This window comes from Corvus hawaiiensis, chromosome 13 (assembly GCF_020740725.1).
Source record: "Corvus hawaiiensis isolate bCorHaw1 chromosome 13, bCorHaw1.pri.cur, whole genome shotgun sequence".
Classification (NCBI taxonomy): Eukaryota; Metazoa; Chordata; class Aves; order Passeriformes; family Corvidae; genus Corvus; species Corvus hawaiiensis.
The window spans coordinates 3,240,022-3,257,336 of NC_063225.1; the positions used below are offsets into that span (position 1 = coordinate 3,240,022).

Consider the following 17,315-nt stretch of genomic DNA (forward strand, 5'->3'; position numbering starts at 1 on the left):
AGCATAAAGAATAAGGATCCAGTACAGAAAAAGTGGGAATAGTCCAATGACCTAACTCGTTAATTGGTTTCCTTGAAGCATTAGGGGTTTTTTTGATGTAAGCAGCTCACTACATGCATGAAAGAGAAGAACATTTTGGCTTATCCATGCCAAAGATGAAAGTTTATAAAAAATACAAAAAATATGTTTTATTCTTAGATCCTGTAAGGATCTGGCAGTATTGGCCTTGGTGTGACATCTGGGGTACAAGTAGATCAACGGATTGTGAAATTTGGTCTGAGTTGATTACAAAAATAATCTCTGACTTATCCTCCTTGTTTCAAAGGCACACTGATCGTGAAGAGTCATCAATATTTCCCCTGATCTCTGCTGGCTTCACAAGGGTATGTGCTATACTCGGCGGGCTTGCTCTGACATTTCCAAATTGTCATGCAAGAAACTCTCCAGAATTTTGGCTGTCAGTCACCATTTGTGTCAGTGATGCCACCTGTAGATCTTTTTGGTGCTGCTCATTCTTCTGTGTTCCAATTCTGAACATCGACATGACACTCTTGGGACCATAAGAAGTGGGTCTGAGGCTTTTCTACTTCATACATTTATTTCAGGTTAAATACGTGATCCTTTCCTTGCAAAGTTGACATTGACAGAATTGATTAGTGGCTGTGGCAGAGCCAGAGAGCAGCTTGCAATGAACAACAGAATGTGCTGTGGGAACTTTCTTCTATCAAATGCCAATTCCCATCTGTAAACAGGCTTCAGATGCTGTCAAGTGCCATTAGCTATTGTTTGGAGACACCTGAAAAGTATTGCATTGAATCCGTTCCTTGGCAACTATTCCAGCTAAGCAGAAAAGGTGTTTATTAGAGTGTTAGTTAAGTGGGTTCCTTATTGCCTTCAGCTGACAATGGAACAAGAATGGGCCTGATTTAGAGTGCAATTCAGAATATTTGGTTGTGCTCACCAGATTTTTGCTGTCCCATCACATTCCATTTGCACCCATCTGCTTATTTCTAGTAAGGTCCCAATCCAGGAAATGCTACAGCCTGAAGATAATGGCATTTATATGAACAGTCATTCCAGTGGGTACATGAGTAATTCAGCACAGGCTCTGAATTATTTATGGATCAGAGCCTTGGAGATGGGGCTAATGGCAAAGCATAGAAAATTTTGTTTAGCAGCTTTGATTGTGGTGACTTACCTGTGATAATCAATCCTCCCTCCCAACCTATCCATGTCCGTGGCAGTTCAGTGTGAACAAAGATTTAGGATTCAGGCTCATACCTGGTAAATATGAAATGGTTTTTAAAAAGTGAAAGATACTGAGAGCATTGCTCTAAAAGCCCCAAAGTCAATAAAGGTATATTTGACAGGAGATTTTGTTTTCATCTATATAGACAGTTTGGGGTATTAGCAATTGGAAACTCATCATAATTTCAAATTTTAATTACTTGAGACCCGACAATTTTTTCACTGTTACTTTAAAAAAGTAGCATGAAAGCTAAAATTAGATTTTTAAAAAATACATTGATCCTGCTGCCAATCACAGAGAATAAACAGGTTGGTTGAACGTCATTGCCATGAGGATCTGTCACCTTTTCAAAATGCAGTAACCTGAAAAGCTAGTACCAAAAAATAATCTTCTCCCATTGCTCATGTCCCAGCATGTTCATTTTTGGCTTATCTACTCCTTTTCTGGTTCTTTAGCAAGCAAAAGGAAACAGAGCTTCAAATCCTTGCAGACAGGAATGTTTATTAATGAAATATTTCTAACCTTTTATTTGCAGAGATATATAGAAAATTCTAGTAGAATGGCCTGTTACAATGAGTTGATTCAGCTGGAATTTGGACAGGTGCAGGCACAATTCAAACTAAGGTAATTTTACCAAAAATCTTATCAACAAAAAAGTTCCAATTCAGCCACATCCTTAATAGAGTATTTATTTTAATTTGCAGTAGTTAATTATAGAATGTCAGTTCCCTGAAGAAAAGACCTTAATTGCTAAACTACAGCATTATTCAGTATGGAGTTGTAATGCTTTATTATCATATATAAGAAGAATTAAATGGATAAAAATTTTTGGATGCCTTTTTCTTTTTTCTCCAGGGCATGTAATTCATTATTTACAGCATTAGAGAAAAGTCAAGAAGCCATTGAGATCACAAGTGAAGACCATGTAATACAGGTTTGTTCCAGTCATAAGTACAGAAAATTGCTCTGTATTTTATTTCTCTATGATTACACTTACTCTTTCTTACAGCACAAGAATCTAATCTAACTTAATGGTTCTAAAAGATTGAAGTGGGTTTAGCTGTAGAGTAGAATTTTCTCAGAATTTAAAGTGTCTTGCATAAATCAAATAAATTTTAAGGGAGATTGTTGTTTCTGAATGAATAAGGATTTACTCTCTTGTTTTTATTTTTTGTTTTGATTATCTCTATTATTCATTCTTCCTCTATATCAAGAATGAATGCAGCCACTGGCTTATATGCATTCTTTTCCAAAAATATTGTATGTTAATTTGATGCTCCTTAAAATCTAATGGATGTTCTATTTAAATAATTTTACTTTTTCTTTTCTAAAATCTGGTACTGTTGGATGTATTTTTGGGCCAACTGTTTTTGAATGTAATCCTCTTTTAGAAATTTTTTTAAAACAGGGAAAAGAAATTGTGCTTAGGTTTGCAGTTCTGAAAACCATGATCTTTTCAAAGGAGTTAGTTCCATCCCTAGCTATGAAGCAGTGAGGAGTGATTTTATTATCAATAAAGAGCTTCCGTCTAAGCCTCTGGGAATTATAACATGCATACAAATTGTACCTTCTTGACCCAAATCTTGACAGTGGCAACTTCATTGAAGGATGTGCCTGCTCCATCCCTTTTACAAAAACAACAGAACACATCCTGAAGTTGTTTTAAATATGCTTTTTTCAGACCAAATTTTGTCCCTCTGCTGACAGCCCCAGAGTATGAGAGAACTGACACAAAAACTGCAGTGAGATGCAACATTCCCTCTAGGGAGAAACTGCTTTATTAAATTCCACTTCTGCTCTGCTTGGCTGGGCTTTGCCTGGACAGGGGAATAGTGATGGTTGGCCCTTAAGCATGATAAGATGATGGATTTGACAAGAGATATGGCTAATATTCCTATGGTATCCCACCATCCAGTTTGTGATTTGTAGGAACACTGAGGTAGGTTTGAGGTTTATTGGTTTGGGAACTGACAGAGCCCATTTTTCAGGAATTTATATTGTCTGTCTAAACTCTGTGGATATGTGATACTCAGCTGCTTGCATAATTTCCCTCTCTTTGCTGACATGCACACACTCTGCTCAACTATTCTAGCATGGAAATTTCCTGGTTTGCTTCACAAAGAAAAAAATGTGAACATCTCTCTCAGGAATAGAGCATGCAGACATTTATTTTGGGCTGGGAAAGAGATCTCCTGGTTAAACAAACAAAAAAGGGGATTCTGTTGTGCTTTAAGTATAATGTTGAATCGGTATTTGTTTGTTTTTATTTCAGTACGTCAATCCTGCTTTTGAAACGATGATGGGCTATCAGATAGGTGAACTAATAGAAAAGGAATTAACAGAAGTGCCTATAAATGAAAAAAAAGCTGATTTCCTAGATACTATTAATTCCTGCATAAAGATAGGAAAGGTGAGTAATGGCGTTGTATCACTTTTATTTGCTACCTGTAAAGGTTGTTGTGGTCCAGCAGTGACACACATTGTGACTTGCAGCTTCACAGACACGTAGCATTTGCAACTTACTTAAAACAAGAACAGGAAGTAAAAAAACGTTCGTTTTTTTCAGGGCTTCTTTCTCTCTTCTTGCTTGGTAGAGGTACTTGTTTTGCAAAAATAAGTGACTTTCTGCATTTCTTTATAATTTATGCTGTTTGTAGCAAATGGTGTGGGAGTACCGAAGAAAAATGAGATGGATGCACATGTTATCTGGTGCCATGTAAATGAGAAAAGTACCATATTGAAGTATTTCACCAAGAAATGTGGAAGCTGATTTGCAAGTTCAGACTGTAAAAATACCAAGGAGACATTTGCAATATCACTTGAAAGTGATAGGCAGTGTCAGCTGCCAGCTGCCAATCTGTTTAATTCCCTAATGGCATGGGAGCTGTCTAATGGATTTCCATTAGAAATGCTCATTGCACAGAGATGAGCTGGTTTCTGATGTCACTGAATGTGACACAGTGCTCTGTAGGAAGAGATCGTGGAGGTTGCACAGAGAGCTTTGGGAATGGGTGTGTTGGGTGATGTGCCAAGGCCCAGGCTGGGGGTCAGGAGAGCTGGTTGGGTCATTGGGACTCTGTGTGGGAAGCAGCACGACATGGCACAGAGCAGGGAGATGCCAAAGTGAATCATGGCACACAGGGATGCACAAGCACAGATGCAAAGCTGTGGTGAGTCGTGCTCTGTAGGTCAGGGTGCTGACACAGCGACAAAAGCTGGGTGCAGATTCCACGTGCATTTCGAGGAGAATGTGTCGCTCATTTCCACGTGTGTTGGCCTGTTGGAAGAGATCCCAGCCACAGACAATAGTTTGGATTATGGTGCTTCACACCTCTGTTGCCTGACTGAAGTTATTTTGGTAAATGTGTGCAATACAGAACTCATGTTAGGAGGGAGTGTTTATTAAGTTCTAATTCAAATACATTAGATAGGTCAGGCCTTAAATCCACACCATCAAGATATGAAGTGATAAATTTTCAAATGGGCTGATAAAAATTTCATTAGTAACAGAAATATATTTCACTCTGTGAACGATAGAAATTTAAACCTAATTCAACTCCTTCCTTGTACTAATTTTACTCCCAACTGTGTGAGTTGAACAGTGAGGGCTAATGAAATACTACCTACTTAAACCTCTCTGTCTGGGACAGCTTCAGCTGTTTGCAGGTGTTTTGTGTTTCCCCTTGGAACATTTCATATATGTAATCTATGCAACCTTACATTTATATTAATATAAAAATGAATTGCCAATTAAATTATTACAGGAAGCATTTGCAAGTAGATGTTAACTGCGAGGAACAACCTTTGAAATACTTGAAGTTTTGAGATCATTTGGGTCAAGATGCTACAGCATTTTCAGAGGTGCCTGAGATACCTGGATCATTCTGACATGGTCTGTGTGTAGTTTTCAGGCTTGTGATTTCTTTATATCCTAAATTTAAAAGACTACACTACAATAGGCCATATATTGGCTACTGTAGGTTACAGCATATCAACAAAAGGAAACTGCTGTTGTGATACTCTCCTGTCCTGTTTGACTGCTCTGTTTTGAACAAACCTGGTACCATACTAACATAGTAATAAAAATAATAGAAAGCAAGTTTTTCTGATCTTTGGAAAAATCTGAGCTGCATGAAATTTATCTCATGCCTTTAAATGGAATTCAGGAAGATGGAGCCTTGCAGCATTTCACCTCTAGTACTGTGAGCAAGTTCAGTATATTCAAACAGAACTTCATAGGTGTTATACTCAAAAATTGATAATTGCATGATACATAGGAATTCTTGGGTCAGGATGTTGTTTCTCTTAGTAAAAACCTTATCTCTGGAAGTTAATTTTTTGTTCCTACAGCTGCCTGTAATTTGCCAGAAGCCAATGTTATTGAAACATCCATCTATCCATACTTGAGGAGTTAAAAAAATGTTGTGCTTTTCTTCATTCTTCTGTTTCATGATTCAGATTGCATCCATTAAGATGAAATGTGCAATTCTGACTAGAATTCTTGCTGCGTCTGATCTCCACAGTTTGACACGAAGCTCTTAGTTTGGTTTTTTCTGAAGTGAGATGAATAGCTACTGATAAAGCAGACAAGACATGCAGTTCCTCCTGCTGCTTGGGAACTGTTTGCAAGTTTTTCACACAAGGTCTTCCCAGAGAGGGTGGGAGAGCAATCACACTCTGTGATGAAGGTCTATGGCAGCACCTTCCTAACTCAGCCTTCGGTTCTGGGAGATCGTGTTCGTGAGGTCCTGTGTTTATTTTGGTTTGCTCTGCTTTCTACAAGCAGTTTGCTGAACTTTGCTGTCTAGTGCAAGAAGCCCCAGTCTAAAAGGAAGGCTGAACTGGGGGGTTCCTTACTGTGCCTGTGTGAGTGCTCAGTGGATAGGTGTGTGCCTTGGCCTTCTTCATGGAGTTTGAAACCTCAGCATTGATTCACTGTGAGGGGCGGCACTCTGGGGTTTGCTGTGCATGGTGTTTGCTCTTGTTTGATCCCAGCACTGCCCACAGCAGGGACTGGTCATGGTGCTTGTGTGGCTCCAGTGGAGACATAACCATGGGCTTGACTGACAGCACGTCTTGGGAATAGCTCTTTTCTGTTGGATTGCTGACAGAGGCTCTGGGAGAGAGCATATGGTGTTCTTAAAATACATTTAAGTAACATCCCTGGGAGAGCTTTACCTACCAGCAGGAGTTTGGCTTGGACCTCCTGTTTCTCAGAATTGTGCTGACCTTTTCCCTCACACATTTCCTGCCACAGTTTAACAGGTTTTAGAAATTCACAAGTTGAAAAATCGATCTGTTGACTAAGAAGAGCACATTAGTGAATAACCTGCCTTGAAAAGGATGCGATTTCAATGAGGGAATTATCCAATCTGTAGCTTATGACTTCACCCCTTTGTGCACATCCTGGGTTTATTACCTGAGTTAGAGATCAATTACTCATCTCTACCTCATCCTGGTTGTCAGGAAACTATTGATATGCATAGTTTTAATTATGAGAGCATTGAATTTTGCGGTGCTTGCTTTATCTTTATTTGTATTCCTCAAGCAGCTCACAGAAGACATTATGCTCACTACACAGTTTGTTATGCACAATTCTCTTCTGACAGATCCTCAGAAAAGCCTTTCATATTTTTTTCTGTACAGCCTGTCACCATGCAGTTCTCTGTGGGCTGGAGTCTTTATTTGCTGGCTCCATCTACATAAATGTAAAACTATTCTCTCTGTACCTGTGCTCTGGCCTGCTTGACTGTGAAATCTGTCAGTCCCACATAAATAAATATGTACTGTGTGCCTTGTAAAGGCACACAATATTTAAGATCTGATCTAAAGTTTGTTGAACTCAATGGAAATACAGCAATTGGCACAAGCAGTTTGTGTTAAGTGAACGTGCAAGATGGATTCAATTATTCATTAATCACATGGTATTTAGTAAAGGCCCAGCTCAAAATATGCATCTGTTAAAAGAGACCACCAACAGCTCTTCTAGGGATGGAAACACATAGGCAATCCCAAAACCAGAGTGCTTTTAGAGGGGAGGCAGAATCCAGGAGCTATTCTGCTGGGCTCTCTTCTGCTTTAAAAAAAAAAACCAGATTAAATCTCTGCTGCTTTTTCATAGTGAACTGACAGTATGGAAAGTAAATGTGCTGGGATATCAAAGCACTTTTAGTCACAGATATATTCAATGTTCGCCAGTGATAAGACATCCCAAGCATGCAGGAGAGAGTGCATCCAGCAGGGAAGGTGATCAGAGCAGTGTAACAGCTTTGCAGTGACCTTCCTGTCCCGGATCCCTGGGGGAACCCACACCTGCAGCCCCGGGGGGACTCTGCTCCAGGCAGAGGCTGGTCTGAGCTCCTGCTTTTACGGGGCTCCTTGCTAGGTCTCCCCAAAATGAGCTGCAACACCATTGAGGTAGGATGGGGAAGAGAATGTGTGGTTCTGATTCCCACAGCTCCTGAGGTCCAGCTGTTGCCATCAGAGTATTCCCAGGCTGCCCCTCTGGAAGTTCTCTGTGCATTGGCAGCAACACAATGACCAGTAGGTTACTTACAGGGGAGAAATGTGAGGGTTTGAGCACAGTTTAGCCAGTCCTGCCTGGTTCTGTATTGTGAGACAGCTTTCAGTGAAAAGAAGGTATGAAGCTACAGCTTCTCTTTGTGTTTTAGCTGAACTTCCTCCCACTTGAATTATTTTTTCAGGAATGGCAAGGAATGTACTATGCGAAAAAGAAAAATGGAGATAGCATACAACAAAATGTGAAGATACTACCTGTCATTGGACAGGGAGGGTAAGTATGAAAGCTAAAGCCATGATTTGTGTCTGAATGAAGGCTCAGTTTAGAGTTCAGTTGCTTTCAGCAGATATTGGGTTATCCTGCTACTGAGTATAATGGAAGTTTATGCAAGGAAGGGTGCCTCGGACCTCTGCACTTAATTCCTTGGGGCAAAATCAACTTTACATGCTGCCAGCAGGGAAAGTGAAATACTCCTAATTCTCCCCCAAAAGGAGCCAAAGATGCAGATGTGCTCACTTGTGACTCTGACTTTCTAATTCTACCCTGAAGTGCAAGTGCACCCTCCTGTCTTCCTGTGCATTGTGTTGGTACCACCAGGACCCGTGTCCTGTTTCACTGGGCACCTGTACCATGTCCTTCCATGCTCACTTTTCCATGCTCCTTTCGTGGCTGTTGCCAAAGGTTGCTCCGTGATGAGGTCACTGTGTGCTTTGATCACAGGCAAAAATTCAAGCATGTCTAGGTTTTTGTGCAACTTCCACTTAGTCCCCAAATCGAGCCTCTGGAGCACCCAAGTGTCAGCACTGAATTAGAGCTGAGGTTTGGATGGGAATTAACAACACTGTTTTTTGCCTACAGAAAGATTAGACACTATGTGTCAATTAGTAGACTGTGCAATGACAACAATAAGGTAAGTGAAAATAGTGCAATGCTCACTTTAGTTTGAGCCCTAAGTATTCCAAAATAATGGCAAAGTTCTGAATAACTGGATTTCTCATGCTGAATTTCAGGTGGAGAAGACATGTGAATGTATTCAGGCTGAATCTCAGACAGGTACGACACGTCTCTTCTGTCCCAATAAGTGGAGAACATGCCTGGGGAGAGAATAAAGGCCACTCACTGTCAGTGATTTGACTAAAAACACAGTTTCACAGAACAGTCCTGTTTGCCTAGTGATAAGCTGGGAATCCAACCCAAAAGGCAGGAAAGTAAATACAAGCCCCCTGTCTACCTGCCTCACTTATTTTAGAGGTGACATAAAGCAACCCACCTTTGAAATCACAGTCACAGGGCCCCAAGTTGGTATGGTGGTATTGCTGGAGTCAGTGCCACAGTTCAGCTGTAGGTGCTGGATCCCTGTGGCAGAATTAGAAATGAGAAGGATGCTGTCATGTCATCGTGTTGCTGTGGCTGCTCTGTAGCACCTGTGTCTGCACTGTGGGGAATTTGCATGTGGGTGGAAATGAGGATGGCCAACACTGCCATTCACCCTCAATGAGGACATCCTTGGCATCCATGCTGTAGGTACTTGTTAGGTGTAGTCTTAGCACAGGCTGAATCTTGGAGTCCATAAGGAACCTGGGACACCCTGCCTGGTTTGTTGGCATGTGCTCTGCTTTGGCCTACCCAGTTCTTGGTGGCAGTGGTTACTTGAGTGAACTCAGGTGTGCTGCACAAGCTGTGTTCACAACTGCAATTGTGTCACAGTGGCAAGAGAGGAGCTTTTCCCTCCACACTGTTTCCTTCTGCACAGACATTTAGGCATGTTCTGCCTGAGAACTTGGCTGGGTTCAGGACAGTGTAATAGGGCAAGAGCTTTAAAAGGCACTTTCATCAGCTCTCATCTACTGAAGCATTGAGGTCAGCGTCACTCAGCTGCTGCCAGGCTTTTCTGAGCTTCAGTTCCCTTAACACACATCTTAGTCAAAACTTTGTGTCATTATGCAATATCCTTTTCTTCACAGATACTCAGACTTGCAGACACAAAGACATGAGGAAGGGATCCCTGGATGTCAGATCCACAACATCACGAGGGAGTGATGGTATGTGAAACAACTCACTGTGTTGGGTCTGGCTGAGTTGGAGTTGTCATGCAAACCCAATACACAAATTACTACATTTCTTACCTCTTCTCTTGATAAATATATTATGATTTTTTTCTCAGTTTGTTTTCTTACTGTATTTTTCTCTGTTAGATCACCCCGAACTTGATAGATGAGTCACATACTCAAAACTGTTGCTGATACATGCTTTTGTTAAACCATACCTCATCACAGCCTAGGCAGCATACACTAGTGAAGCATGTCTGTGGCAGTGAGAATACAGCCATGCTCCAGTATAGCAAAAATAGCACTGATTCTTCCTCTTAAGAACAGCTCAGCACAATGAGTAACAGAGATTTGTCTGCATTTTATAGGTAGCACAATATCCAGAAAAGTCTCATCTTGACCTTTCCTCTGCAGAACCAAAATTGCTAACCAATATAAAACATTTGTTTTTAAATTTCCAATGAATAATAGGCCAGAACCTCTGCTGTTTTTATTTGGGATAGGTACCCACTTCAAAAGAGCTTCAGTGATTTACCTCAGCTTGGAAGCTGACTCATTATGACTTGTCATATTGCATCAGGCAGCAAGAGTAGATACATCCTGTAATAATCTAAATTCAGTGGTTACCTACCTGTGCCTGCCAGTTTATACACACACATCTGTGTAGTCTTTTAACTGAGTTTGTAACTGAATATTTTAATTAGTTTAAATAAAAAAGCAGAGCCCTGATTTTGCCAGGCTGTCACAGCCACTTACCTCGAATCAGGGACATCAGTGGTTCAGCCAGCATCTCTTTGCATTTGCGTGTCCCCAGCATCACAAGCATGTGTATGCATTCTGCAATAGATTGCCTCTGAAAGGCACAGCAGGGTAAGCAGTGCAGAAAAGGCCTCAGGAGTTCCTGGCTGCATCCTCTTGTCGGGCCTTGTACAAATCCTGCTCTGTTTTGCACACAGGCAGCTCCCAGCGGCGCCGCTCCTCCATGGCCAGGGTCCATTCCATGACTATCGAGGCACCCATCACCAAGGTATGGTCACAGCACAAGGCTCCAGGGCAGCACCCAGGCAGCACCAGCCTCTGCTGCAACCCCTTCCCCTGTTCCACCTGCCCACTGCTGTAGCTCCAAAAAGCCAGATAACTCTGAGCAAAGATCTCCCAGACCTGCTCGGTAGAGTGCCATCCATGGGGTCAGCCATCCTGTGATCCTTTTTAAGAAGGAGGGACTGGAGTTCCTCCTTCTTACTTATGGATTGTCAACTGCTTTCTGAAACCATTCAAGGATTTGTCAAAAATCAGCTCTTTAATAAATCGAGAGAGGCAAGTGAGAGAAAGTTACATTAAATCCATTCAGAGACATTTTGAGGCTGTGCCTTGGAGGGGAAACTCATTAATAAGATTGCTGTCTTTAGAGCCATGATCTTATTCCCAGAGTCGGTGGCAAACATCAGTGTTTCAGTAATATCCCTTTCATTTTGATTTTCCTCCATGCAGATTAAAGTTTTAGATCTTGTTATTTTCCTGAGTTTCCCATAGTAATTAATGAGTGTGTGTGTTTTTTTAAAATCACTTCTAAGTTCACAATATGTCTAATGCTACATTAGGTAATAAACATCATCAATGCTGCACAAGAGAGCAGTCCCATGCCAGTTGCAGAAGCTTTAGACCGGGCTTTGGAGATTTTAAGAACCACTGAACTGTACTCTCCACAACTGGGGACAAAAGATGAGGATCCACATACAAGTGACCTTGTTGGAGGGTTAATGACAGTAAGTACTTACTGCCACAAACAGCTCTTGATAATGTTCTCTGCCTGATTTTCCCAGTTACTTGATCTTTATCATCTGCCACGAGCTCTGCCTCTACAATGCCAGATTTTCAGGAAAAACTGCACACCTCTTTTTGTAGACTTTCCCCCCCTCTACTTGAATAATGTAGCTCTGAAAATGGGAAGAAAATTGACCAGCCCCATTAAAACATTAGTTTAGCTAGAAATGGAAAGTAAAAACAGTTCTTTTTTTTTTTCAATATGATTCATTTGAGTAAGGTATAGATGGGAGAGGAGGAAAGAAAGAGAACCAGATACTTGCATTTATTAAGACTAGAATGACATGTTTTGGGGGCGCTTTTCAGTCTACCAAAAGAATGTGTTTTCAAAAGAATGCAAAATACATATTTCTGTTGCTGTTTCTTGGATTATATTTGTACCTGTATCATGGTACCTAAAGCTGAACAAAGGGCACGTAGCGAAGCAAGAACTGAACCCAAACCTTCAGAGCCCAGAGTCTGACCCTCCTGATGGTAACAAGATGAGTTTAGATGAATGTTACCTGTGCCTTAAGGATATGTGTTCTCATTAGTCTGTAGGTTGCATGTGAAAGGCTATGTCAGGAAAAAAATTTACAGTGTGTTAGATGCAAAAAGGCTCACAAGATGTGAACTTTTCAGAGATGTCTCTGGGCTATTATAATTTCATGTTGGAGCTATCGTGATGCCTTTGTAGTCTCTATCAGAATCTTCAAATAGTTTATGTGTATTTTTGCCTTTTGAAATACCACAGCAAATATCTAATGGGGAGAAACATATGGGAGACTCCAAGAATTCCAGGAGAAGACCTGGATGGTTCATACTGGATTGTATTTACTAACTGAGTAGACAAAATTTATTGTTACCTTAACTAGAAAAATAGAGGAAGGATATTGATACATACAATCATTAGTCTCAAAGTGAGAGTCTTTTCTCCTGCTGAATACATAAGAGTCCATAAACTCAACTGTTTTCTCCTTTTTGTGGATTGTTGATTCTCACATGCATTTCTATTCCGATTGTATTTGGTCCCCAAACATGAAGATAACAATGTTGCAAAATATAAAATCCTTACTTAAAATAAACCAAAGGCTCTTTCATGGAGCAGTAAGAAAAGCTGAGAAAATTCATTTCAGAGCATATGGCATGGTGTGAGTTTTAAAGTTATCAGAGAGAAACATTTTACCCTCAAATGGTCTGCAGAAAACAGAATCGTATTGTTCCATTTGTGTTCAGAAGTTATGTCTGAGAAGGGGACAAGTAATACATTATTGGATTTGAACTCTCAAGCAGGAAGGGCATTTGGAGTTCAAAGATAGATTTACCAGATACAATTACACCTGCTATTTCAACTCTTAAAGAACTGATCTTTGATTCTAAATGATAGGCGGCATCTGGTGTCTTAAATATTTCTATTGAGCAGCCACTGTTGTACTCCCTTTCCTTTTAAATCACAAAACTCCAGACTCATTTACTTACAAATGTGAAAATAAAAATTTGATGTAACAGTTCTTTTAAGAGCAGATATTCCATGTTCAGCTACAGGATCCACATTTACTTCTGCTATACTTGGTGTGAATAACATTTTTAGTAAAGTGCATTCAGAAATTTTTTTTTTTAAGCACTGTTTTTTTACATCGTGGGCTAAACATGAGCTAACAGCTGTAACCTCAAAAGAGCAAGCAGGATTTGGGCCACAGCATTTAGAATTATAAAACGAAAAGTAAATATTAAATACATAATTCTGTTAGTTTTAATCCATCATCTCAGTGTTCACATCTAGGCATCATGCCAGAATTAAGCCTAGGAGGCACTGAACTGAAGAATAAACAACCATACGTTCTGTGTGATGGAAAGGAAGCCTCAGAGTAATTTCTTCCCCTGCAGCCATGAGATTCTTCTGCCGCTGAGGTGTCTGGATCTGCTAATACCAGGGCAGGAGAGCAGGGGAATATCTCCATCCACTTCCTCCTACCACCCACCTTTGCTTGTTGGTGGGAAGTGCGTGGACGCACCGTGTCTGCTTTGTGGCACTCAAAGACCCACAACTTGTGTGCATGTTGTCCAGACAAAGACAGATGTGAGGCTGCAATTCCAGACCTCCGTCTGCACCTGAGAAACTTGAGTTTTTACCTGTCTGAGTCCATATGGTATCCCCTAGCCTGCAGTTTCTCATCTCTTAGGAGCTGTATGTAAAACAGGCCAATCTCAACAGTACAGACAAATAAGGGAGAGGCGGCTCTGGTGACTGTGACAGGTTGCAGTCAGGCTTCTCTGAAGTTGTTGTGCTGCTATTTGGAGTCATCATCTCCTAGACCTTTTGTGCAATGCCCTGCATTTAACTTGCAACTTTTATTTAACAGGATGGTTTACGAAGATTATCAGGGAATGAATACATATTGTCAGCAAAACGTAAGTTTTAATTTGGCAGCTACTGAGATACTAGAACATGTGCAAAAAATTTAAGAAACAGGGGAAATGTGATTAGATGTTCTTTTTTATGCGCATTTTTTGTGTTGGGGGTTTTTTTATCTGTAAGCATTTTTCTGCAGCATTACTGAGCTTTATAGAAACAAGAGTTGCTGGGTGTTACTACAGAAGAGAAAGCATGGTCAATCAGTAAAATTGTATCTCACTATTAAATATGCTGCTTAATATACTGTTAATTAATACATCTAGTAATAACTGTATTCCTCAAAAGAGACTCATCAGGTCGCTGGCAGTCTGAGCTCTCCGATCTCCCTCAATGACATCCCCCCTCGGATAACACAGGCAATGGAAAATGAGGAACAGTGGGATTTTGATATCTTTGAACTTGAGGCTGCCACCCATAAAAGGTCAGTAAACACAAGAGCTCATAAACTGAAGTTGCTGAAAAGCGACTTAAATGTCATTCTGTAACCAGATCCTTAAGTTCTCTACCTGTGCTTTTAAAATGGAATTAATTTTATTTCCGGTGTCTGATACTTGAAATTTTCTCATTGTCATTTCTAGTTGTGTGTGCATCTTAAATATCTTCTGTTACATCATACATTATTTCCTGCAAATTCCCAGTGGATGTAAGTGAAGATTATATATCTTTGGTATGATATAATGACAATACAGCGTATTTTTTAAAGCCTTCCTTTACTCAAAAATAGAAAAGTTGTACAAATCAAATTATTTTCTTGTGGGGATTCAAATTCTTATTATGGCAAACCGCACACAGAGTCAACATGCTGGTCTTGATTTGATCAGTTGATACAGATCAGGTTTTATTTTCTTCCCATTTGATTGGGTAGGTTTTATTCCTGAACAGTTCCAATACAGCTTTTCTGCAGAATTCCCATTGCCTTTCTCTGGGATTAGAGGAAGGTCTTTATTCTAAAATCTTGGCAGGCTACATTATATGTATAAGCTTAACTGAAGAATATTTACTGGTAAAAAGCAGGGCATACCAATTTCCATCCCAGAAGTTTTCCAAAGCAGATCAGCAGTTTTGATAGACTGTGCTTCATTAGCAGCAAAGGCTCCCCCAAGACTGTAAATTGATCTTTCTGTTTAAGTCCTTGGTTTTGTCTTCTGATTCTTATCAAAAGTTCCCCTTTTGGGTCTAGTTTCATGTATCATGCTTTGTCTTAGGTAAAAGCTTTTGTGAGACACTAATTTGGAGGCCAGATCCTGCAATGAATTGACTATCTTAAACCCTTTGTCAAAATCCCAGATCTGTAAGAGCTTTGAAAGGTGTTCAAAACCAAAGCCTAAGAAAGATGTCAGGCACTTAGTTAACATATATACACTTCATTTTTATACCACGGTTTTATGAGCCAAAAAGGTGCAAAACCCCCTAGGGTTTTATTCTTCTTTAAAATTATTTTATTTTAAATGAAGGTATTTACATCCACTTGCTGGTTTTCATTCTTTGCTGCATTTTGATTTCTAATGAAGTGATACAGATAGGTAATTAAAAAGAAAAACATAAAAATACAGTCAGTCTGTGTGGTTTACAACATTTAATGGGTACATTGCAGTAACTTAATTAATTATCCCAGCCAACATGCATGAGATCACCAGGTAAGTTGCTCTGTTCTTACTGATCTGGAGGGACCACAGAGGGACAAAGGAAGTACTTTGTTGCATGTACTCTTATTAAAAGTAGTATAATTATGATTGCTTCCTACTGCGTTTAAATAATGGCAGTTCACTTGTTCAGAGAATTAAAGTGATTTTCAATGACTCACAAGTATGAATATATTATTAGTATTGCCTTAAGTCCAAGCAGACATGTTGGATCCCTGGGTTCTGAGAATTTCAGCCTTTCAGTGCTGACAAGGCAAGCAGTGATCCTCAGAAGCACACTGTATTCGATCCGAAACCCTGGGAAAGGCTCCCTAAATTGTGTGATAACACTGAGGTTGTTGCTGTGTAATTAAAAGTTTTATCACTGGGTGGAATATGTAGAGGTGTAGAAAAATTAGGTTTAGGGGATACAGGCAACAATATGGAGGATTTTGGGTGTGGATCTTCTTTTTCCTTTCTCCTTTTTCCTTCTTCTTCTCAGATCTAGGGGTTCTGACTATTGGGCTGAAAATCCCTCACTGCAGGTCATGAAAAGCTAGTTACTGGATTATAAATAAAACCAAGTTACTTGGTTGGATAATTTAGACCTTAAAAAGCCTTGGAAGTCAGAACTCACGGCCATTTTCCACCTTGCTAACTTGGAGGCACACTCTGTGCAGCTGTGTTATAGATAAAATATAATAAACAACGAAGTCTGAAGGAATTCCTGGTCTCCTACATTTTAATTCAAACTCTGAGTAAAAGAACTCACGAAATAGAAGCCAAGAAGAAAAGAAAAAAGAGTAAATTAATCCCACGGGATGCTAATAGAGACATATGGTAATAAAGCCAGGATAATGAATTAATTAGTGCATTACAGTTCCCTGACAGAGAAAAGCTGGAGACACCTTTGTCTGACATGGGGGGGATTAGGGAGAGTTGACTTTATGTATGTTGGAGTTCTGGTATATGACACAGTAATGCTGTAACGAGTCCTTGTACATCATTTTACATGTCATTAGCTAAAAATGCTGCATGGATTCATACTGTTTATGCTATGTCATGTTCTTTCAGCTGCATTTGTTTTAAAACTTTCTGTTTATTTTTCTCCACAGGCCTTTGGTTTATCTGGGTCTCAAAATATTTGCTCGCTTTGGAATCTGTGAATTCCTAAACTGCTCAGAATCCACTCTGAGGTCATGGTTACAAGTTATTGAGGCTAACTACCATTCCTCCAATTCCTACCATAATTCTACTCATTCAGCAGATGTGCTGCATGCTACTGCTTACTTCTTGTCTAAAGAAAGAGTGAAGGTGAGTCCACACTCTGTATAAGCAACAGTGTAGGTGGGAAGTATGGATGCAATCAAAGAAGGATCTCTCAGAAACAGATTCAAAAGCCAAATGTCTGTCTAGTGCCAACCAGTTTGGTAACTCTGAGGCCAAAGAACTGGGCTGCTTTACATGAATTCTGGGATCTCTCTTTCAGTATATGTAGAAGGATGGATACTAGTATTACAGAATTGAACAATTCTTGATGGGAGAATAAGAAAGCCTTCTTTTCAAGGGAAACTACTTCATATAGTTAAACCTTCTCAGATAGGTGAGCTAATGACACAATTACTTTTGTGCTGGTACATGCCAGATACAGGTTTAA

At 40.0% G+C, this 17,315-nt stretch overlaps 1 protein-coding gene across 6 annotated transcripts in view; it reads left to right on the forward strand.

The window, feature by feature from the left end:
* Positions 1 to 17,315, forward strand: part of PDE8A (phosphodiesterase 8A) — a 153,668-nt gene that overhangs the window by 114,412 nt on the left and 21,941 nt on the right. For all 6 annotated transcript variants that reach the window (XM_048317769.1, XM_048317770.1, XM_048317771.1 and 3 more), the window contains exons 5-17: positions 326 to 383; positions 1,785 to 1,873; positions 2,105 to 2,183; positions 3,522 to 3,659; positions 7,954 to 8,042; positions 8,628 to 8,679; positions 8,780 to 8,822; positions 9,734 to 9,811; positions 10,774 to 10,844; positions 11,419 to 11,583; positions 13,984 to 14,032; positions 14,322 to 14,457; positions 16,774 to 16,972. In XM_048317769.1, the coding sequence (XP_048173726.1) occupies positions 326 to 383; positions 1,785 to 1,873; positions 2,105 to 2,183; positions 3,522 to 3,659; positions 7,954 to 8,042; positions 8,628 to 8,679; positions 8,780 to 8,822; positions 9,734 to 9,811; positions 10,774 to 10,844; positions 11,419 to 11,583; positions 13,984 to 14,032; positions 14,322 to 14,457; positions 16,774 to 16,972 (1,246 nt within the window). The remainder of the gene's footprint in view (positions 1 to 325; positions 384 to 1,784; positions 1,874 to 2,104; positions 2,184 to 3,521; positions 3,660 to 7,953; positions 8,043 to 8,627; positions 8,680 to 8,779; positions 8,823 to 9,733; positions 9,812 to 10,773; positions 10,845 to 11,418; positions 11,584 to 13,983; positions 14,033 to 14,321; positions 14,458 to 16,773; positions 16,973 to 17,315) is intronic.